Genomic DNA, 24,273 nt, shown 5'->3' with positions numbered 1-24,273 from the left:
ATGTTCGTACAAATTCTAAACATGCCGCTTAAGCAACGCTCAATATCTACAAGATAAGACCAGTTGTGTTGTCTAAACATCGTGCCTTGAAGAAAGCCAATAGTAACAACGTTCATTTCGTTCATATAACTTTTTTAGCTGTACAGTCACCTGAAATACATCACTTTTTGAGGGAATGCAAAGTTTGATATATTGCTGGAACTTGCGTCTCTTCCATAGGCGGTATGCTGCAATAAGTATACATTGTGGGTTCGGGCCCCACCGACGGCAGACGTATTTTTCGTCCACTTTACTTCATTTCCTTTTCTTTCCTTGGCTTTATTATCTGTTAGCGTCATTGGGTTATGTGTAACAAAGAAACGAGCTTCTCGAACCATTCCTCTCCTTTCGTTCTATGGTAATTGGATATGTTATTGACGCGAAAGCCTCAAGCGGCAATGTTGGCACTCCCGTGCGCGAGGCTTGCGCGAGACTTGCGCGAGACTTTGCGAGACCTTATAGAGTACTGGCACGATTTTGAGACATCGTAAAAGGGACGTTTTTCGATTCCTTGGTATGCAGCGTTGTTGCAGTTTTCGCCGCCGAGCATTAGGAAGTCAGCCCCACCGCAATGGACATTATCCCGGCGAGTCAGCACAGTTCCACTGAGCTTGCGAACTCTGAGCACTGCATGCAGCCTAAATCACAGAAGTCGCTGTTGTGGTCACTGGACGATGATTCAGTCGTTGTTGTTTACGTGAACCACGAGCAGACGACGGATCTGCCGCTAGTCCGTCGCGAGTTGCTGTCTTCCTGTGACGTCACCACGCCATGACACGTCACTGAGAAGCCGCCCTCTCGATATCGAAACCGAAAGTGCTTTTTTCTTTAATGTAGCGGTATTAAAAATATACTCGATGCATTCACAGACACCGCAATACTACTCTTTTTAGGGTTCTCGACACCAGTGTTTTTATTTAAAGCGATAATTCGAAAATATTTAAGGGTCGTGCCAGCACTCCTTAAAGGGGTCGTGAAACGTTTTATGAAAATTTTGAACGGCGTGTGTATTCGGAATCCTGGCCCTCCATTCAATAATAAACCTTAATTTGTTTGGTCGTTCAGGTTCACTTAATAGCGACAAAAGCACCACTTTGATTTCCCTGCATGCGTTCCCCTCCACTAGCCTCAATTTTACACCTAACGCCATCTCAAGCAGCCAATCAAAAGTTTCTGTCGTCGCAAAACATGGCGATTCAGTGAGGGTTGTTGAGCCATAGTTGACTGAGGTTCACAGCATTATACTGTTTCGATTGCGGTGCCGTAATGACGTGACGCACTCAAATCAGGCCATACCAAAATGGCCAACCTTCCCAAGCTGCAGCGTCGTCTTTTAGAGCGGAGTCGGCTTTTGGGCTTTGAGCCGTACGCCGACGCAGGTTTGCGAGGGCGAGGTCGGCCCTAGTCAGAGTAAGACAGTGGAGCAAAAAGGAGTACGGGGGAACAAATTTGACAGATGCACGATATAGTAGAGGGACGGCTCATTTAGACGCGTTTGACGCAAGCAGTCATGCCCTTTAGGTGGCGTCGCACCACGGCCATCCTTGAACTGGGGCGGAACAACAGTTCCAAGTGAGAGCGAGCGGTTCCATTGGCACTGAAAAAGTTCCGGGTCCGCAGCTCGCTTCAAACGCTTCCGTTCAGCGTCGTACGCTCGTCTCTTCGCAGCCTTGTCTTCTGCGTTACTTGCTGTCGTTGACGTCGACGACAGTGAGGGTGGGGTAACGTTGCCTTCAACGAGTGGTGGGACGCTGATTGAAGGTACTGTTGCTTCCATCGCATCTACTCGAGTCAAGCAAAGCGTCAAGGCAAGCGAAAGCCAGGCCCTTGACTGAATTCCGAACGCGCGCTCCGCCGCTTATATACACACTGCCCGCGTTCGATCGAGAGGAGGGAGGGACGGAGAGGAGGGAGAGAGAGAGAGGAGAGGCCTGCTGCCGGCACGAGATGAGCCGAGCATGCGAGGGAGGGAGAGGAGAGGCTTGCTGCCCGCACGAGACGAGTCGAGCATGCGCATTGGGGGTGTGGACGGCGGCCGACGCCGCAGGTTCGACTAAGAAATGCTCCGCATTAAAGGGACCCTGAAACGGTTTTTTGAAGTTTTGACAGCGTTTAGGCAGGAGCATCCCCAAATCATTCGCGCCAGAAATTAAGCGACGCACTGTGTACCAAGGCCGCTACGGAATTTATATCTATACCCTCCTCCTCACCACTGCCTTGCACCCTCAACTCACAGACACCCTGACATCGCCGGCGATCGCAGCGCTCTCATGAGCGCACTCGACGGTGAGCTTCGCCCAGCCATGTTCGCCGACGGGTTGCGCGCAATCTCGGAGGCCCAACAAAGACGAAGCTCGCGGAGTAGTTGGTATCTGCTCCGACAGGTGCCGCCACACTACCAGCAGATCTTATTTTATTCTCCTGTACGGCGACAATTTGCAGAAGCATGCGGACAAACAAACATAACTCGAGAACGATCACCGATACGTGTAAACTCGGGCAATGTTGTCGTGTCTTCAGGGGTGCAGTTACAGCCACAAAAACGTGGATCGTGGCGTTGAAAGGATAGCGAGAGCGCGACGCTCATTGCAGCGACGAGATGAAGAGATTCCGCTCGCCAGATGCCTCACGAACATTGCACGATGTCGCAGCTTTACAATGTGGTACACAACACGGCTAGGGCAATTAATTATGTCCAAGAAAAGAAACCTCGAGATAAACACTGTCGCTCAGCTCACGTCAACACGGAGTACGTTGTTGTAACACAGGCAGACGACGCTCGCTGCCCACAGGAGGTTCAGTGACGTGTACTGGACATATCCAATCAGATCAGCCGCCTGCGTGACGTCGCGCTTCCAATACGACGCGCACTGGAAGTGGGCGGTTTGAAAACGCGTTTGGCTGAGCCGCTGTGATCTGTGGCGATTCGCATCTTAAAAGCCTTGTAATAAATTACACAGTTTACGCACAGAGCTTAAATCGGTCTGTAAATGATCCTTAGGACTTGCTCTACCGGCTCAATGTGTTCGTACAAAATCGTCAAAACCGTTTCAGGGTCCCTTTAAAAATATATATATATTAGGCGTTGGCTAGAAAGTGAGCCGCGAACGCGCTGCCCTACCCTCGTATTTTACCCTCCCCCTACGGCATAGAGTTTCCTACAACATTTACTACAGGGAACTCTGGTGCTTATGTCTATGGGAGCTGCAATGCATGCCGCTTTAGCCAGCATAGGAATGATGGGTAGTACACGGATTTGTCTAAAGTTCGCTCTTTCGGCTCCATTTGGCTCCGTGTGGCCGCAGCTGTTTTGCCGCAAGACCAAGTTCAGCAAATGTTCAGCAGTTCCACTTCACCACCTTAACCTTTTTAGGCTCACCAATTCAAATCGGCTCACGAAGTTCACAACAATCCATTCTTTTATCTGAAACAAACGCCAAAACCCAGCAAAAAACAAAGCCACAAGTGCGTTCGAAGCTGCAAGAACGAAGATTAGGCAAATCCCTGTACAACCCATCATTCCCATGGTGGTTGAACGATCGCAGCGCCAGAGTCCCCGCTAGGTAATAAGAGCTTGATTTGGGTTAGTTGGTTATGCTGAATAATGTAGGTACAGCGCAACAACAATAGAAAAAACAACACAGCGCTATCTCCCCTATTGGAAAAAGTCAAATGGTGGACATGGTGGAAATCACCATCCACCATTATAGTGGATTAATGTAGTGGGTGGATGGTGGACGGTGGTGGGTGGATAGTGGACGGTGGTGGATGGTGGACAAGGTGGGTGGATAGTGGACAGTAGTTTAGGTGGGCAGATGGTGGACGGTAGCCTTGGTGGGTAGAAATTATGATGTATAAAGGTACGTGGCAGGTACGGAGATGGCGGGCATATTTGTCAATGAACTATTTCCCATTCAATGCTATTTCAGTTATATTTCAAAACATATTTGCCTGTTACACAAGACATTCAGGTTAACCACAGAAAACCAATTGGTAACTCTCAGCTTTGGTTCCAAATGTGTTATCAGGCAAAACAGGCACCATAATACCATGTTTGCACTAAGCAAAAAACAGAATGGCTCAGTGAATAAGTTTATTCCCTTTTCTACATTTGTTGGCGTTATGCTTCCTCCATTGCCTCGACAAGCAGCTTCTGCAGAGAACCCTTGTAGGAAACCCTCACCACTACATCACGGTAGTTCCTCGGTGGCTATAATTGAAGCGGCTAAAAGAGGTTCATTTCTCCAAGCAACCTGAAAAATATTTAAAAAGCACCATTAAAAAATATAAATGATTTGTTTAGTAATCAATATATTGATGCGTCTTACACTGCTCCTTTCAATCAAATAAATAGATACTATAGTGAGTCCTTGTTGCAAGTATGACATGTTGTTGGGCTAGTTGGTTCATAGATACGGCAGACACCTTTAAACTGGGCGAAGACAACACGTTAGAACACAGAAATAAGCAGACACACACGAAGCGCACGGTGTGTGTGTTCTCTGCGCTTCGCTCGTCTTCGCGCAGTTTATACGTGTCTGCTGAACTTACGACTAAGTGAATTTTTAATTAATACAGTAACATTGCACTACAAATCACTACAGCTGGTGAGGTACTACCGGCTGTTACATTATTTTTTCGCGAGTTGCCGTAAGCGAAATAGCGCCGGCATTCTGTGCGGGGACAATTGCCCTCGCAACAGGCCAGCAGCGTTCACGTGATGGTAGCCCTTGAAATAAATCTTATTAAAACCACAAGTGGGTCAGTTCTCGCGGCAAATTACCTACCCCTCGCTAAATGAACGCGCGATTCGCTAGCCCGCGTTGAGCAAGAGAAAAAAAAAAACACACCGAAACCACAGCCTATAACTTTCAAACGTTGCACCAGCAAAAGAAATCAACATTGCACGATGCCAGCGGCCAGCCAACGGGGATACACAGCCGGCAGTTGACGCTATCGCTGGAGTGGCGAACCCCCACCCCATTTCGCCTTCCCCAGAAGCCCACCTACCACATTACATCGTCCTTCAGGGGTGGTTTCTGAACAAATGCCCGTTATTTCCGACGTAAAAACTTATGAGTGCACAAGGGTGCTAGCATAATCAGTGTTCTTTATTGCATCACCAAATGCAACTTATCGCGCCTCACCTATTCCCAGTCACAGCACAACCCGGTGGCAGTAGCAATAAGTATTTAATTTGGTTATTACAAATGCAGTGACGATTGTTAAATACCTGTGTAAGACGAGCGCCTTTCTGTCGAAAATTTCATCTATGCTTTCAGTTTTACGGCGGGTAGTGCGCCCGTCTCACATATCCAAGCACTCTGTAACAGTAGCGATTAAGCTGTTCTCAAACGTCAGGCGGGAGCAGCTTCAACACAACTGCAAAGACATTCAGCACCACCGTATTCAATATCCCTTGGCAATACACACACAGCAATAATAATGCATAACGTGCACAGAGTAGCACTCAAAGCCACCTACCTTTCTCAAGAAAACATGCAGCGTACACGTTGCGACGTCCGCCGGTCTTAAGGTGATGTGACGAGTCGGCGTTGGCTGACAACCCCGTTTGCATGCATCCGTCGGTCTAGAGGCAATATGGTGAGTTCCCGAGTGCACGAACTGTCACGTCGATTCTCCATGCCACAGCGCGCGTTGCGAGAAACTATTCCGGCACTCTTCATCGTTGATCACCAACAAAGGAATCGTACTTGGCAAGCTGGCGCCTGCAGCTCACTTAGTCAGCCGTGTACCACGCATCATACTGATTCAAGATGTTCGGCCTAAGTCAATGACCGCAACATAAAACACAAAGCACGGGCACGCACAAAAATCAACCGCATCAGCACAAACACAATCACCACGCCATGACCACGTTGTATGCAGCGCGCCGCCATGTCAGGAAAGAAAAATCTGGGAGGACGACAGCGGCGACGCAAGTGGCCACGGCCTAAACAAATTTCACTTCCGACGCTGCCGGACGTGACGTCATCGTCGCCATTGAGACAGCGCATATGGCGAACACGGCCTCAGAGGCGGGCAGTAGACATTAATCTCGGAGGCGAGGTTGTAAGGTGCTACCAGCGTCTCCGCATACTCGCAGCGAGGAGGGAGCTGGGAAGCAGCTGCTCGGCTCAGATAATAATAACTGCTGGGGTTTCACGACGTCTCAAAAGCACGATATGATTTTGAGAGACGCCGTAGTGTGGGGGCTCCGGAAACTTCGACCACTTGGGGCTCTTTACGTGCGCAATTTGCACCTTGCCCCCGTCGAAATGAGGTTCTCGGCTCAAGCCGCAAATTGTTTTTGCAATACAGTACATTGTCAATCTATTTACGCGAGGTGATTCGGTTGCAGCATGCATTTCACGGACCTTTTTCTCAACGTTTACATCCGTAGCGCACATGATGTTGATGTTTACTTTCAGCCTTATCATAAATGTGAGCGAGCAGCAAATTCAGCGCGAATGTTAAAGCGCAACAGACGTGGTCTCGGGTAGGTACATCCCACGGAAGTCCAAAAATTAACTGCTATGCAGTGATCACTAATTCTGCGTTTTCTTCGTGCTCGAATCAATATTCTCAGCCAGGAAAATCGTATTAAAATTTACTAATAATTAAGCAATACACTCTTGAGCATTTTTTCGCGATCAATACAATAGGTGGACTGCAAACAAATGTAGCATTGAAAACGAAAGCTCAAAGGGCTCGACCACTCACCACAAAAATGTAGATTTATTCCTGTGAGTCAATAAGAAATAAAGAAAACGCATGCTCACAAGGGGTGTATTACAAATACAAAACAAGTTCGATCCTGTCTATTGAGTTTTACATTGCTCCATTAGGCATTACCAACTCGCCCAAAATGCTGTTCATTTGCACTGCAATAATATTTCACATTATACTATTCATAGTTGCCACTGCTTTCGAGTATAATGATGGTGTTTGGCGCAGCTTCTCCAGCATGGTGCAGCATGGTACACCATCATTTTCCTCACCCACCATTCCCTCGCTGCTTTCCACCATTCGCGCCATAGTGGGCGCTGTCTCCTACCCCTACCCAGTATTTTGCTGCTACTCTCCACCATCGTCCACCATCCTTTCCACCTTACCCAGCTAACGTACACCTTGCCACCCACCACTCTCCACTATAACACCATGATTTCCATCATACCCAGCATTATTTCCACTATATCCACCACCTTTTCCAGTATCCACCATGGTAGTTTTTCCGATAGGGTCCTGTCTGCGTAGTTCCTTCCTATGGTGTTACGCTGTACCTACGATATCCCTCTAGGTAATTCCCTAGATGTAGGATCCTCTATCTCTCTAGGTAGGAGACTCTGTGCCCTCCGGTAGTAGGCGAGCGCCTCTGGCGTTCGCTCCCTCTAAGGACACACAGCTCTCACAGCTACCTCTGAGCCGCTGCCAACGCTTTGTCACATGACTAAGCGGTACGGCGGTGAGCGCCCTCCCACGGTGCCTGGACGTAACACGCGGCAGCAGGTATGGCCTCCGAGACGGCTCGTCGGCAGGAGACTCTCTATGGAAAAGAGAGCGACGTTCCAGACACAGCTTTTTTAGGAGGCGTTGCAAGAATATACACCTAATGGAGCCAGGATGTACTTGAAAGCGGAACCAAGCAGATCACGTGCTGTACTTGCACAGTATACAACTGTGAGCGCAAGAACTGCTCTATTATTTTTTATTGCGATAGCAATTATATGGAGAGTCTCGACGGGTTTTTGCCGTCACCATTGCCACCGCCGTTGCCGTCGCCGTCATGTTCTTCCGGTATGAAGTCCAAATTGATAAGTTCTACCGCGGGTAAAAGCTCACGAGCGGGGGCGACGAACGCGGCCGAAGCAGAGATCAACCGAGCCGGCCCGTTTCCGTCGCTCGCAGGGTGCATGCGATAACATCACCCCGCTCGGGAGGCCTGCCGTCGAAGCGCACAGGAAACGCCCTACGGTATTTAACAACCATGTAAAATGACGCGAGGTGGGGAGCGGGGCGGGGGGGGGGTTGTCCCGCCTACCTTGAACTTTGTCGCGACTACCTTGAACTTTGGATCTAAGGGCGCGGTAGCGATCGCTGGCGCGCGCGCTATCTCGAAAGCCATCACAGCGGGTGGCTCGTATACCCTTGTATGTGCTGCGCTCTCAATTCGAAGTGTCTATGCAGAAAGCATCTCTCCCTGGAGCGGCCGTATTCTACTACACCAGCGTTTTGTAGTTACGCGAGATCGGATACAAAACAGTTAGCTGCCAGCCTCACTTCCTGTAACACTACAATTTGTTGCTATCGCATTCAATGCTTCACCATTGCGGTGAAACTGTGGCTTTTTTCTTTTGTAGCGTTCGTATAAATCTATCATGTTACAGCAAAATGTCTTGAGGGGACGTCACACGTTAGTGCCTATGGCGCCGGCGGCACTGCATGGTCGTTTTAGAAGCCCAAGAAAACTGAGATTTCAAACGAGCTTCATTATTTATGGACTGCCGAAGTATTTCTAATACTTAGTGAAGCATGTCTAATACTTAGTGAAGCAGCAAAAATTTGAACCGGGTAGTATCGTTTTCTTTTCACGACCCCTCTAAGGTCTCGTAAGGTGTCCCAAGGTCTCACCAAGAACTCGCGTGACCTTATCCGAGCAATGACATCACATCATGACGTCATTATGGCGTCACATATCACCAGAACTTGTGACGTCCTTTTATCGTCATCTTGGCGTTATGATGATGTTGCATGCAGACGTCATCACATGACATTGTTGCTTGGTCAACGGTGAGAGGATCACGCAGGGAATGCAAAACTACGTTAGGTGCGGAACGCTTTCGGTTTGACGGTGGGGTGTGTGCGTACAATCGACCGAAGAAAAAGAAAACGGCTTTCGCCTTAGATTCGCCTAAGGCTAATGCACAGGTACCATGCGAATTTTTGTAAACCTGTTCCCTCCTGCTTTCTATTATTTTCTTTTTGGCCGCAGGTTATAGAGGATGATCAAAATTTAATTTTATGGTTTTCTTGAAATTCAGCTCTGAAAGGTACGCGAAAAGCACGTCTACAATAAGCTACGTAGCCTGGGGGACACAAACTGCCGTCAGCCGCTCAAATAACTAAAATTGAATAACGAACTTTATAGAGACTGCAGCAAATGGACGTGTTTGTATGTAAAGGTTAGAAGAAGTCGTGTTTCTGCGTAGAATTGTTCTATCCCTGCTTCGAGATATTCCGCTGCAAAGTTTAATTGCGATTCGCATGAAGACGTATGCGAGTACATCCCGGGTTGGAACAAGGCAAGACGTGCGGGAGTAAGGAAGGTAGGGGCCTGAAGCCATAGGTGTTGGTGGTGCTGGTAAAGGGATTTGTGCTGTAAGGGGAAAGTGAGGCGAGGGAGGTGGTAGTGCAATGTGATGTCGTGGTACGTGAGGAGCGCGTCGCCCGTATCCATTCCCGGCGGGGGCGCCCTTGCTCGGTCAGTCGAATCGCGAGCGATGGAATTGGCCCCCTCGTTGCCAGGATGAGCCGCATTGTCCTTATAGCCCGACGCAGCGTTCGCCTTAGCCAGCGGCGGAGGAAGTTGGCGACGCCAGGTTCACCACGTTACGTTGACGCGAAAACCAAGCATTCTATACTCCCAGACGCGCCGCACCGCGTCGCCTTGACGCATGCGCGTTTGCTCAACTTGTCACAAAATGAAAACACATAAACAGCTGCGCTCAGAATTGGCATTACGCAGTATCGTAATCGTCGGTGAATTTATTATTATTATTATTCTGGTCCCGCTCACTAGTTCATGGTTTTGAAGTCATGACGCTTGCTGAATAGTCCAGTGTCCATGTTTAATTTTCTTGATATCCAAGAATGACCGCCGACAATAATGACCGCCTAATACTTTTGTTATACGCGCCTATTTTCTAGTTGTCGCTTACGAGAAATCCCAGTAGTATATGAAAAACAGCGCATACAGTTAGAACTTTCTGAGCGCTATCTCAATCATGCATTAATAACCGCTTACTTTAATCGCTAAATAAGTGTCGTGTACACACGTTTCATTTAACGAAATACAAATACTTGGACAATTCTCCGTCAGCTCTCAGTTTTGTTACAATATTATACTGTACTCAGTCAGTTGATAAATTTTGTTAATTCAGCATATGTAAGAGCTATGCGCAACGCGTTGCCGCTTTTTTTTTTTCTTTCAGCTCCTTTCGGCAATGCTGGCATGGTCGGATCAACGTCAGGTGAGTGAATATTCCGCCTGCTTACATGGATTAGCTCGTAATATGGTGATGACCCGTGGTATAAATAGCTATGGGCGCAACTGATGGCTTCGCTATCAATTGTGACCAGACTAACGCCGCACATCAACAGACTGGGTGTTAAAGGGCCCCTAAACCACCCAGAGGTCAAAATTTATTTGCGGTGTTGCAGTTGTACATGAGTCTACAATGGACGCGTAGCCAGGAGAATGTTTTGAAACAGTGCCGCAATAGCGGAGTTACACGTGTTAGATGATCCAATAGAGGCTCTTGCTTGTTTCGCTCTTTCCTTCGCTATGCTCTGTTCGTAGGCTCGTATCTCCTCCTGGCCAAGTGTTCTTCCTCCACGTGCGAGGAGAAAGAGCGGCGAGCGCACGTAGCTGCGAGCAGACAAACCAGTTATTTCTTCTGATGACTTGTGCTGACGCGAATGATGGCGTCACGGGGAACGGTAGGGATTAACTGAAGGCCGGAAGAGGACAGGGGATTCCTAATTGGAATTTGTGGCGCGCCCGCGGCTGGTTGCACTGCCGCGTTCGGCATTGCCGATCGTGACGGCATTCCGAACTCAGTGTGTACGCTTACTTGAAATGTTAAAATTTAGCGTAGGTGGTTTTAGGGGCCCTTTAAGTGTAAATTAAGGTAAAAAAATAAACGGGGCCATTGAAGTGAACATGACGCTCTTATTGTTCATTTTTGGTATAAATGTATCGATTATGGTGAAATAAACGAAATCTCAAATCTCAAATGTTTAGAAGAAATTAGGCGAACGGTCCATCCCGCAAAGCGCACCAATCTTGACATATTCTTATGCTCTAGAGCACCGCCATCCAGCGACTTACATATAGCTTTTCGAAATCAAGCGCTTAGAACACATGGTTAATTCAGTGTACCACTCTTCCGCTCGAACGGTTAGGTGGTGCTAATAGCTTTCAGCTTGGAGCATGACTGAGATTTCACAAGGTCTCCATCACGTCGCTGCAAAATTTCCTTGGGAGCAGAAGAACAACCGCCTCTCTCATAGTTGCAGTGCCATACTGAAGCACCATCCCCGTCTGTCAATCAGCTATATACAGGAAGTAAAGACAAACTTAACATCCCCGTCTGTCAATCAGCTATATACAGGAAGTAAAGACAAACTTAACATCCCCGTCTGTCAATCAGCTATATACAGGAAGTAAACACAAACTTAACATCCCCGTCTGTCAATCAGCTATATACAGGAAGTAAACACAAGCTTAAACTTTTTACGCATGTGACAGACTTCTTCCGTACTTTTATTTGGCACAGTGTCATACGTTCGGTGGTGGTCTCCGAGATCTACCGATGGTGCGCTGTTAAGCATGGACAGTTAGACGCTAGGTTTACGAGCCCTTGAGCAATTCTCCGTGAGGTCAGAGCGCATAATATTTCATTGGAATACATTTGTCGTGACTTTTTTAATGAGGTTGTCTAGCCAATGGCTATGGCGGCAGTGGTTCGGCGTCTGTTGGGTGAAGGAAGTGCAAAATTTGTTTTTTTGTTTTTTTTTTGGGGGGGGGGGCGGGGGACACATCCACTTTTTTGTACGCCACAGGCACTATGGCGAAAAAAATGTGAACATTCATCCCAGTTAAGCAAAACAAAGTCAAAACCTTCAGAAAACGAACCATTGCTGTAAGCACACTTCTACCTTTGTCCTTTCACGTCGATAGGGGCGAGACGTTGTTGTTCTTCACCTGATTAGAGTCTACGCTCTTGCCAGCGCCCTCTCCTGTTCTTGAAGACGCCAGCGCCATCCCCTGTTCAAGGATTATTTTTCAAGTTTTCAAAATCAACATCTTCCGCTGAACCTTGTTCTTATTTAGGCATGGAGCCTGCAACCAGGCGACAGTTTTCTCGCAGTTTTCCATTCATTCATTCATTCATTCATTCATTCATTCATTCATTCATTCATTCATTCATTCATTCATTCGTTCATTCATTCATTCATTCATTTTCAGTATAATAAGGCAATAACATGCAAATAACAGAATAACACGTTTTCTGATGTCATTGCGCCCGTTCAATGCAATAAAACAATTTTTTTGTTTTTGTTTTCAGGAAATGGTGGTGGCCATTTTGGGAGCAGTGGCGGCGTATACTCAGGAGTGGCAGGTGCGACAGGTTTTGATAAGTTTAGATACTACCACAACGCAATAGTGAACGCTTCTCTTAAGCTTTAAAACGACCAACGAAACACTTGTAAGGCTTGGGGATATACGTGTTTAGTGCGTACAGGGAACGCTTTTGTGAACATCAGAGAGAGAGAGGGGGAAATGTAATTTGGAAAGGCAGGGAAGTTAACTAGAAAACATATCTGGTTTGCTACCCTGCACTGGGGAAGGGGTAAGGGGAGACAGAAAAGGAAGAAAGAGAGGATTGCGATAGGGAGGGAGGGAAGCACAAACACACACACACACACACATAGGAGTAAAACTGATAGCTGGGCGAGTTGGTATGAATTCATGTTTGAAACTTTTTTTAGCGCGCACAAAAGACGAGGACACACGGTCGTTTGTACCTTCTTTCTGTGTCCTCGTCTTTTGTGAGCGCTAAAAAAGTTTCAAACACACAGGAGTGTCACAATCGTTGAACGAGGCGGGTCGCTCGCAGAAACTTCAACAGCGCCTTCGTTGCTTTCTGGTGTGAAGCGCGATCCTTTCCGACATTTCAAGATTGACTGCTCAGAAAGCGGCTGATCGTCGAGGCGAGCAAACACTGCTGAAGAACACTCTAAAAATAAGCGATATAATTAGTTTAGACTGATAGAGCACGATTTATAATGTATTGTCCTTGTCATTCATAAAGTGGGAAACAGTTGATTACTACTGGAGAAAATAATAAACAAATTTCGCTTTCTTAAATTTCTCACCGAGTACTCTGTGCCGGTGGGCTAGGGTGGTACCACCGTTTTCAAAGTATTTTCTTAAATGGCAGCCAGCTTGACATCGCAGCTCCTCCATAAACCTGCTGTGTTGTTTAGTTGTTTTTTGGATTACGATGTAATCAAACAAAGAAACAATGAGGCCCACGAATAAGCAACCAAATAAAAGATGTATTGCAGCGGGACCTAATTTATTTGTTGCGCATAGCAAAGTCACCGAAACCACGATCGCTAAAATGACTTATACCATCATTTTTTAGAGCGCAGCTCTTAGGCGCCGGTTCCTGCGTTGAGCGACGTCGCCGTCGGGGGCGTAACCAATAGACATGAAAAAATGAATGAAAAAGAAATACCCAGGATAGAATGGGACTTGAACCCGGACCCCTGCGTGGCAGTTGAGTGTTCTACCACAGATCCACGCTGTTTTTTTTCTTATTGTACAGAGCCACGCTGGTGCCTGAAACTCATTAGCAAAAAACCCTATACACGCGTCATGTCGGGCAAGGAATCGCGTTAACCTGTGTAATATAGCGTGGCAAAAGAATGAAATAACAACCAGTGATCACACAATGCTCATTGCGCAACGAATTGCGTGGTTTATTGCTTCCCACCCACTGCAATGTGTTCAGGCATAATTCTTCACCGTCATCAGCCACATGCGGCATCCACAAAATGCGTATATCTTACAGAAGTGTAGCGGGTACCTTGCTTATCCGCAGAAAGACGAATAATGGCGTAGTGGCTGCTGTCCTACTGCACAAAAATTATGATTTATGGCGTAGTGGATACCTTGCATGTGTACGTGTATTAGTTGCCCCAAGAGAGTTTAGAACGGGCTCTAGAAAGAAGGACAAAAGAGAGCGAATGCGTAGCAATCGAGTGCTGGCAGTTTCTGTGGCAATACGTAAGGAATGTTGCATTGCTACGATTGCGGAAAGCCAAAGCTTCAAACGCAGTTGGCGTTGCCAAGCTGCGCTCACTATTCGCGTTAGGCAGTAACGTAATTGTCAGTGAATTTTTGTTCCTGTTGTTTTACATTGTGTAGGGCTCGCTCCCGCACGTGAGAAGTGACCAATAATTGGATGGAATAGCTTATTTTACAAGCAATAAATTAAAAGCCCTTTGACTATATTTCTGAAAGCTGCTTGTATGGCAGGGGCGACTATTGCATAATTAATGCAGGTTTCCACGCTCGCGAAATCCACATTAACGCTGACGCTCTGAGTTCAGTGCGGAACTCCTGCTCACAATTATGCGGCGAATTTCCTTCCTATGCTTCAATACGCGACGAACTGATAATCAGTATTGTTCTTCTCTAGCAATTTACTGATGTGTTGTTGAATATCCCTAGTGCCACAATTGCAAGAAACGCGTCGGTATATCCCGCAGACATACTTTCATCAAAAAGTGAAAATACTAATGGTGACTTGATGAGTGACCTATTTTCAAGCAATTTCCTGTCAAGCACGTGAATTTTAAATGGACATAAACGCCGTGTACGCATTCGTCAAGGAAGAAGTCGAAAATCTGCGCAGATGCCTTAATTGTATACTCGTCGTTCGCAAAGGCGAGTTACTTTGACTCTGTGGCCTTAACTCCTTATGAATTTCATGCAGTGTTTTGGTGTCAAGGTTCTGTGAAGCACATCTCTTACGACAGCTACCTGTGTGTTCAAGAAAGAGAGTTGGCTTGCCCATTGTACACGACCAAGTTCTCCGTGAAGCGTCCTTCAGTCGAGTGGCTGGGAGGGCATTCAGGCAGGAATATATTAGCCCTTGACGGAAGCGAAAAATCTCGTACACCCGCTTGTAGCAGGAGGCTACGATTGAATCCACGCATATTTTTCAGAAAGATAGCTTACCATCTCAGGAAATCTTCTTGGTGCCGGATTCGTCGCTGAGAACAATGTTTTTCCATGGCGATCGTTGTACCACCTGAGCTTACCAGGTGGTACAACCTGCCAGCTTACCATCTCGCCAGCTTCGACGGTCGCTCATGAACGGCGCCGGTGTTGAAGGACTCTGCTGCACCCGGTTACGTATGTCAATCGCTTGAACTTAGTGGACTGCGAACTCTAATTATTGGTTCAGCTCTTGCTGTTTGGTCATCCATCCGTTATTGCTCATTCTCGCTACATATTTCAACTTTCATGAATGCTGCACTTATTTGCAATAATTGTGGAATGTATAACTAATTCACCCTTGTTTCCAAGATAACTGTTCGGTTCCACAATTGTGGAAATATCTTTATTATTAAAGCTTGTTGTTATTTGATTGGAGAAGGCCCTTGACTCCTTCATACCGGCGATTGGGGCAAGCCATACACCAGAGGCGCAACCCCCATGCCATATCTTGGGAGAAGCTTGTGCTTCGGCCCCGAGTCGTGACAACGACGTTGATTATTTCTACCGCAGAGGAGCAGACAACACTGCTGTGAGTGAGCAATGAATGACTTCTTTAGCAGCGGAACATTTCGTTGTGTTATAAACTAAGTAGTGTAAATCTCAACTAACATGCTTATCTGCATAATCAATTAATTTGACAATTTTGCTTCAATGTTTTTCGATCCGTTCAGAAATCGCATGACATTGTGGTTGTGTCACTAAGATGTCTATAAAAACAGGGACCCCCTATCGTCAGACCACTCAAACACTTTTTGCACAGGGCTTCTTTTCACCTCAATATAGTATTTCTTCCGCGGGAACTTAATAATACTTTCGCCCTATTACGAGGGCGTGCTATTCACGAAACAAAATATTTTGTTAGCGTATGAAGAGCAGAAAGTTTCACGCTTCGTCGTTCTTGTTGTAGGTGCTTCCGGAGGCGCTGGCGAAGTTGGCGGAGTTGGTGTGCCGGGTGGATTAGGTAAGAGTGGCACTTGCTTCCTTACGAAATCAAATGTCGTCTGTACATGTGCAATGACACAGTGTTTTATTATCTGAATGAAACTCTTACAGTGGTAATGCGAACTGATGAATACGCGGTCCGCTAGCTCGCTCGCTTGCTTGCTCGTTTTACTTACACGCTATGGTAAATTGGACCAATGCCGCCTCATTAAAGGAAGGAGTGGGCAGAAAAAATTTAAAGAATGAAGTAGAAGCGGAATATTAGGAATTCTTTGAAAAACTAATAATGCGTTAATTTTAGATGCACCTATACTTTTACGTCTGTATTTTCCTACAACCTGTAAATATGATGGTATTAAATATTTCCGGGTTCTTTATCTGCAGGTTTGTGAAAAATTCCATCCCTTATTCGCATGAAGTCACGTGGTATCCTCCTTGTTTGACTACATTGCACGCCGAAGCGTGTGTAAAACTTAGTACCTTGCTTCTATTTTATCCCGTTTCCCAATATTCACCGCAGCTGCATTCATAATGTTGAAGAAGAGATAACGCAAAGACCAAGAGAAGAGAAGCTGAGACACAAATGCTTGCCCTGTCTGTTTCCGGATTGTCCTTCATCTCGCTTCCTTACACTGCGTATCGTTTTACTTGTTCACCACGTGTATGTCAGTGTGTCAGTATCTGCTAAGTTAAACAGTACGAAAGAGGAGGACCCAAGAAAACACGCAGACACAAGACCAGTGCTGTCTTCTTCTGTACTCGTCTTTCGTGCTGTTTAACATTGCAGACGTCACACCAACTCGCCCAGATCAAAGCACTCCTAAGCCAAGTGTCAGTGTCTCTTTGTGGTCTAACTGTCATACCCACCATTCCTAGCGCTCTAGCTGTGAGCGAATACTAATATAACTGGACATTCAAGTGATATACTTTTGTTTATAATGGGCTCATTTACTTGATTTCGTTTTTATTGCGATATAATTTTATGGACACTTTCTAGGCGTTTTTGCCGTCGCCGTCGGCATCATGCTCGGTGTAAAGTCCGAGTCGATAACATGTTCTACCCGCGGGTAAAAGCGCGCAATCGGGGGCGACGAACGGTGAAGCAGAGATGAAACGAGCCGCTCATTTCCGTCGCACGGAGGGCGCATACGATAGCATCAGCCAGCGTGCGAGGCCTGCAGCCGATTGTGCCTCAAGCAGAGAGGAAACGCCCCGCCTGTCTATCCTCGGGCGAAGGAGCATGGACGCTGGAGGAGGGGGGATGGAGGTGGGGCAGGTGCTGCGTCGAGCAGCAAATGTGAACTTTGACCGTAAGGGCGTGGTCCCGAATGCTGAGGAAAGCCTAAACAGAGCTGAGGCTTCCCCTCAGCTCCACTGTAAATTAGCATTTACGACATTAAGTCACTCAAAGGCAAGCATAAATTGTAGAGTGGCCCGAGATCGAAACCAAGAGAGTTAGCTGCTAGCCTTATTTCGTATAGCAATACAATTTGTTGCTGTCGCATTCACTGCTTCCCCGCTACGGCGAAACTGTGACTTTATTAACAAGGTGTAGATTACGACTAGCTAAGAACGCTAACCTTGCGGGCATACTCACGTACTGCAGAATAATATAACTGAAAAATGTTAAATTTCTTAGAATAAAATAGTTCCACAGTACTCGAGGAAGTTTTACATTCTCTGGCTGCATGCTATACCTTTTTTTGCAGCAGCTGGAGGTGTTAATCTCGCCGGAGCAGGTGGATCAGCAGGTGGTGTGCCCGGCGGTTTGGGTAGGGACACATCCTCTTGATTCACAAAATCGAAGATTATCGGTACATGATAGGCTATACAATACTTGGAAGTTGGAAAGGTTTTAGTGGTGCGACAACCGGTACCCCATATTCTAATGTGAACTGGACCGCCACTGTTGCTATAAGCGATGCGCACTAAACACGTCTAGCAATTTTGTGCATCCTCCTTACTTTATGCATGTTACCTAAGCGAAACTAAAATAGCGCTCATGTGCCTCCTAAGCGTATTCTAATTGATGGCCCCCTTTCCGCAACTCAATGTCGCTGGTTATTGTCATCCACCAATCAACTTTTCTGATTTTTTTTTCTCTAACAACATTACCACTTTTCTCCAAAACTTGTTCTTGGGCTCGGTGGTGTCTATGCTTGCTAAACAGTTTTGCTCATTTTTCTCTGTCTACTTTTGACAAAGAAAGGCAGATGTTTTGACGGACGTTAAACAACACCACCGCCAACTTTTTCGGGAGCGCTTCGACCTTGTACATGAGAGAATTGAGCGAGCTTATTGGAGGTATCTTCCATGTTCAGATGGAATTTGTATCTGTCATGCTGTTGTAATAGAGATTAATGCAGGAGTGCTTTGTGCAGCGTGCGTACCTGGGCATTAAGGCTCGTGAAGAGACATCAGTTTTTGTCAGTATGTGCGTACGCCTTCAATTGAAAACTGTGTTTTTAAAAAGCACGACGACAAACATTCTACGTTTAATTATCTTTCTTTCACTTCATATATTACAAGCTGTTCTGGTGGAGCAGGGGGCCCAACAGATAGATGTACCTGCCCTATAATTTTTCACAAAGTGAGCAGTACATGCGTAAATAAAGAGGCATGCTTTAGAGCTTGGTCAATCTGGCATCGCAAATTAAAACTTTCCAACTTCAAATAACCGTGACCCTACGATTTGATTAAGATGTAAATCAATCGCTATTCTTCTCTCAACATTGTTGTGTGGCTGATCCAATGAGATGTCTCACCGCCACAGCGCCATTCGTCGCTCATGTACAGTTCTTTGTCGTCCAATTACTAAGTAATTCTGTATGAATGATCTCTTACTTTGTTGTATCTAGTATTTACCACAAGTGATCAAATATAAGGCGTTGATAGCGGTGTATGTAAGAAAACGTGACGTTTCTTATTCATGTTAAATGTTCTGTAGGTGCTGCCGTTGGCGTAGGTGGTCATGGCGCTGCCTTTGGCGCTGGCTCTGGCAGCAGTGCTGGTGGTGGAAGTGGTGGCGCATTAGGAGGCGGTGGTTCAGGTAAGCGCAACTGCTGTCTATTTGCGGAAGCGAGCGCCAGAGATATTACAGACATTGCATTGTGTTGAAGCTATACGCTGCTGATGCAAGTGTGTGCTGGGATCTCTAAATAATTTATACCCAGTCATTCGTTGCACAGAGAAACACATTTTATTGCTCAGTTACCTAAAATACCCGTCTGCTTGAACAATGCTGAAACGAAGCCCTTATGAGGCCAAATAACAGTGTATGTCCTTGCCATACATTTCAGAGGTTGTGCCACAGCACCGAGAAGCACATTGTGTCTATTTATTGCTTGCACCATCTCTCCCGTGAGTTGCATCGTAACAAGTTTTGACGGCAGTCACTGAGTCGTCTTAGCATGGAGCTAAAACAGTTTTGAGGACACAACTCGAAGACCACCTAAATTGTTGTCGTCGTCAGACTTGCCGGTTTTTGTGTCCTCGCTGATGCTGGTGTATCTTTTTTCATGTCCAAAGAAGCAGCTCCCGCTTTCCCCATGTGCAGCGGAGTCTCCTTTCCTATTCTGCTGACGCACACCTCTCTCAATGTCGATTGGTGGACTCGAGTATAGGCGCTGAATGTCCAGCCTAACCTATAGTACCTAATATGTAGAGGCCGGTTTTTTAGGCATTAAAAAAGCTTGTTTTAGGTGCCAAAAATAGGCAGACAAAACAACGTTTTAGCCTCGATTATTGTATATATAGGCAGAATAAATTTTAACATAAATGCAAGGAATTTCAAACGAAGACGTGCGCGACCTCTATATACGACAGGAAAACGAAAAGTGTATTGCTTAGGATGGCACAAAGGTACCAACAGTTGAACATAGTCGTGCGATTGTGCTTTGTCCCTCACGGTTCGCAGAACACGGTCTCTACTGTGTTGTGCACGGTGGATCAAGTCTCCACTGTCGAATCAACACACTCCTGGGTCTTTTCGGCATGACTGAGAAGAGCAGAGCAGGAGCAGATAGCCAGGTCACTAAAATGCCAGAATGAGGATTAACGGGGTTAACCGCTCACCCCCGAAACTGTTCCGTTTTGCACGTGTGCACAGATACAAGCGCAAGCACGAGCATACATAAAGTGTGGTAGAACGCCCCCCCCCCCCCAACTCCTGCTCCGAAAAAACTTCTGTCTACGCTACTGCCGTGAACACCATAAAAAATCAATTACAAACCACACAAAAGCCGCATGCACATCACATGTTTGTTTCTTTTTTTGCTCTTCACTCTCCTTTCCGCTGACGGCTCTCTGCGTTTTCGCATTCGCTAACCGCTCGCGCCCTGTCAGTGCGGCGGCGAATGCTCGCCGGCTTGTCCCACTTCACTGCTGCTAGCGATTGTTTAAGGGAGTTGGTTGAAATAGAGAACTAGGTTTAACCCCATTGTTCCGAACAGTCAACGTTGCGCGGTAACATGAATAACGGTCTCAAACTGCACCCGGGAGTGACACTTGAGGCTATTAGTGTTCATATAAGTGCAAATTTTGGCATTTATAGGCATTTGTAGGTATTTAGGCACGAACGCGAAAGATGGGCATTTATAGGCACTATAAAAACTCTATAAAAGCCTTTCTTAACGTCTAATTCATGCTCATATATATCAAAGTGGCGCGATAGGAGAGCAAGGAACAAAATAGGCATTTGTCTAAAATCCGGCCTCTACTAATAAGCTGTCTGCGTGAAACGACCCCACCTTTATATCTCGTGCTTTATGTGAAAAAAAAAACGTCAAATATATGTCTTGTGCCCTTCATAAAGCTCTGTTGCAGGGAGCTTTATGAAAGGAAAGCAAGCTTTGCCGCTTGACAAGCCTCGAAGTCCCCAAATCGAGTCATTGTGCCGGCATAGTGAGTGCTTTTGTCACTCACAGAACAATATGCTTACGGCTACCACTTTGCAACTTTCCCGCCACCTTACGCAACATTCGACCAGTTTTTCCAGAGCAGTCTAGGGGCACGTCCGAGTCGTGTAGCCACTAATTCTAGATTAATATTTAAACAAAATCAGGCTTTAAATTACATGACACATTTGCCTTGTTGCCAAAATAAACCTAAATACCTACGACACATGGCCTCCCTAGAGCTTTTAGAATGTCTTGTTGTCCATCAACTAAGTACTTCTGCATGCATGATTTCTTATCCCGTTGTACCCCGTATATACCACAGTCATCAAATCAAATGCTTTGACAGTGGTGCATGTAGGAAAACATGACGTTTCTAATTTATTTTATATGTTCTGCAGGTGCTGGTGTTGGCGCTGGTGGCCTTGGCGCTAGCGGCGGCTTTGGCAGTGTCGGATCAGGAGGTAGTGTAACAACTGGTGCAAGTAAGTTAACCTGCTGCCTATTTACAAAAACGAGTGCCAAAGATATTACAGCCATTGCATTCTTTTAAAGCTAAACTGCTGATGCACATGTGTGCCGGGATTCCTGAGTAAATTACAAAACCATTCTTTCCACAGGCATGAATATTTTATTGCTCAGAGTTGCCTAACATACCCGTCTGCTTGAACAATGCTACCACGGAACCCTTATGATACCTAAATAACAGTGTATACCCTTCCCATGCGTTTAGGAGAAGGTGCCACAGATCCGAGCACCACACTGCGTCCATTTATCGTTTGCACCATCTCTTCTGGGAACTCCATCTTAAAAGTTTAGACGACATCTCATAATCGTCTTAACGTGCAGCAAAAACTGTTTCGGCATCAATTCCGAGGACACATTTAAACGTACTGATATATGTGGTATTGAAACAGATGCAATCATCAACTAAGCCCTTTCTAGCAACCCACGCTATGCAGGGTTGCCACGTCGAAAAGGCAAAAATTGCCGAAAATTGGAAAAACTAGCCAAAAAGTAGCCAACTTGACCTAAGGACAGTAAAAGTAGCCATAAGTAGTCATGCGTGTATGAAAACAACTGCGACGTAGTTATTTAAATGACTAAATCAAAGGCATTTTGGTGTAAATGAAAATAAACAGAGCAAGAACCATTTAACATCGCAATTGCTTGGATTAAAGTATCTATTGATGACTTTATTTATTTATTTATTTATTTATTTCCGATACCTGAAAGGCACCAGGAGGGGTTTTACGTGAGGGTTCGGCGCATGCATTTTATTTAACACATGTTAGTTCTTCGATACTGCACTTAAAATGAAGAGAGTCTTCATGAGGCACAATTGAAGTGGGAAGGCCATTCCAGTCACTTGATGTTCGGACAAAGAATGAATATAGGTGACTAGTGGCTCGGGCTGGAGGAGGACACGCGACCTTGTCATGGTTGGTGCGGCTGGAACGGTGGAAGGCTGGCGAAATATTGGAGGCCCGGCGAGGTGCATGAAATAACTTGTGGAATAGGGAAAGACGGGCACCTTTTCGGAGGAGCACAAGGTTAGGTAGGTTAGCTCGCGACTTCAGAACTGGTGTACTTGTGGTATAGGAATAATGAGAGGAAATAAACCATACTGCCCGATTTTGTATTTCTTTTAATATGTTGATATGGTCTCTACACCTTGGTGTCCGTCTCTATAGCAGAGATTGACACCAAGGTATTTGCAAGCGCTTACAGAGGCGATGACGGAACCATTAATTGAATATGCGCGGACGGCATAGCACAGCCTGGGGTAAAAATATAAAAGAGAGTACATGTTAGTACCAAGCTCATTGGCCATCTTTTACACCAAGTTTCGATGAGAAAACGATTAGTAGTTTGAAGGGATAGTAGGTCGCTATTGTTAATAATCTGGCGATAGAGCACGCAATCGTCAGCAAAGAAGCGTAATTCTGATGAAATTGTAGTCGGTAAGTCATTATCGTATACAAGGAAGAGCAGGGGACCAAGTGCAGTTCCCTGGGGAACACCGGAACCAACGAGAAAAAGAGCAGAAGAGTGACCATTAGCGTAAACAAATTTTTTTACTGTCAGTTAAGAAGTTTCGAATCCAATCTAATACATAGGCGTTAAAATTTAGTATTGAGAGTTTATGATATAACCGGTTGGGGGGTACTTTATTGAAAGCCTTCTCGAAATCAAGGAAAATCACAGTGTCCCTTGTGCGTTCATCTAAGGCGACTCGAAGGCAAAAGCCATTTTCTTTTTCTTCTCAGCTGATGTATTAGGGAGACGGCCAGTCATGTAGGCTCCCTAGATTTATTTATCCCGCCCCGCCAACCTCGGAAAGCTTTGTGCAACTAGCGTGGTTCCGCACTGCCTACAGGATCGGAGGCGCCTCCCCTGGTTTTGCACTACCTCCGTGGCCAGCGCACCTTTGATCAAGCTACGATGCCATGTGATGACAGTGTAGGCTTATGCTACAGGAGCGACGGAAAGAGACGGCTGAACCAGAATCGACGCCAGCAGTAAACACGAGCCGTTTCTTCACGTCCCACTGAGAAGCGCCGTCTTTAATTTCTTCTCTCGAGGTCGCGCGCTCTCCTGTTTTGTTCGCCACCAAAAGGAGGGCGCTACAACGGGATTATGTGGCGTTACGTCAGATGACGTCACGCCAGAATTTGAAACGTCATGACGACGTGACAAATTTTGGCGATCTGTCACGTTATGATGTCGTCAATTGCTGACGTCAACACGTGATGATGATTTTTCGCACTACTCGTCCCCAACGACATCGACGACGTGGGACACTGACGCCGACGGTCAAATTTCGTGTTTAGTGTGTCATTTAAGGCTTTGATAGTGGAGCATATAAGAAAACAGGATGTTTCTTATTCATGTTACATGTTCGATAGGTGGTGGTCATGGCAATGGCGGCCATGGCGCTGGTGGCTTTGGCGCTGGGGGCCTTGGCATTGGTGGCCATGGCGCTGGTCACGGTAGTGGACATATTGGCGGCCTTGGCTCTGGCTTGGGCGGTGAAAGCGGTGGCGCATCAGGAGGCAGTGTAACAATAAGTGGTGCGGGTAAGTGCCCCGGTTGCCTACTTACGAAAGCGCGCGCCAAGGACATTACAAACATTGCATTATTTTGAAGCGATACGCTGCTGATGCAAGTTTCTGCTAGGATTCCTGAATAATTTACACGACCAGTCGTTTCACAGACATCCATGTATTACTGCTAAGAGTTGCTGAATACACTCGTCTGCTGGAACCACACTGCAATGGACACCTTATGATGCCAAATAGCAGTGTACACCTTCCCATA

At 46.2% G+C, this 24,273-nt stretch overlaps 1 protein-coding gene across 1 annotated transcript in view; it reads left to right on the top strand.

Moving 5' to 3' along the window:
• LOC125756394 (keratin, type I cytoskeletal 9-like) overlaps positions 1–24,017 on the top strand; it is a 47,990-nt gene extending 23,973 nt beyond the window's left edge. Inside the window, exons 4-9 of the mRNA XM_049411093.1 lie at positions 10,251–10,289; positions 10,619–10,683; positions 12,390–12,443; positions 17,767–17,829; positions 21,354–21,416; positions 23,862–24,017. Of these exons, the coding sequence (XP_049267050.1) occupies positions 10,251–10,289; positions 10,619–10,683; positions 12,390–12,443; positions 17,767–17,829; positions 21,354–21,416; positions 23,862–24,017 (440 nt within the window). The remainder of the gene's footprint in view (positions 1–10,250; positions 10,290–10,618; positions 10,684–12,389; positions 12,444–17,766; positions 17,830–21,353; positions 21,417–23,861) is intronic.
• Positions 24,018–24,273: the final 256 nt, after the last annotated feature.

Source organism: Rhipicephalus sanguineus, chromosome 11 (genome assembly GCF_013339695.2).
Source record: "Rhipicephalus sanguineus isolate Rsan-2018 chromosome 11, BIME_Rsan_1.4, whole genome shotgun sequence".
Taxonomy (NCBI): domain Eukaryota; kingdom Metazoa; phylum Arthropoda; class Arachnida; order Ixodida; family Ixodidae; genus Rhipicephalus; species Rhipicephalus sanguineus.
Note: the sequence above shows the minus strand (reverse complement) of the source record. Positions and strands in the feature narration are given on the sequence as shown.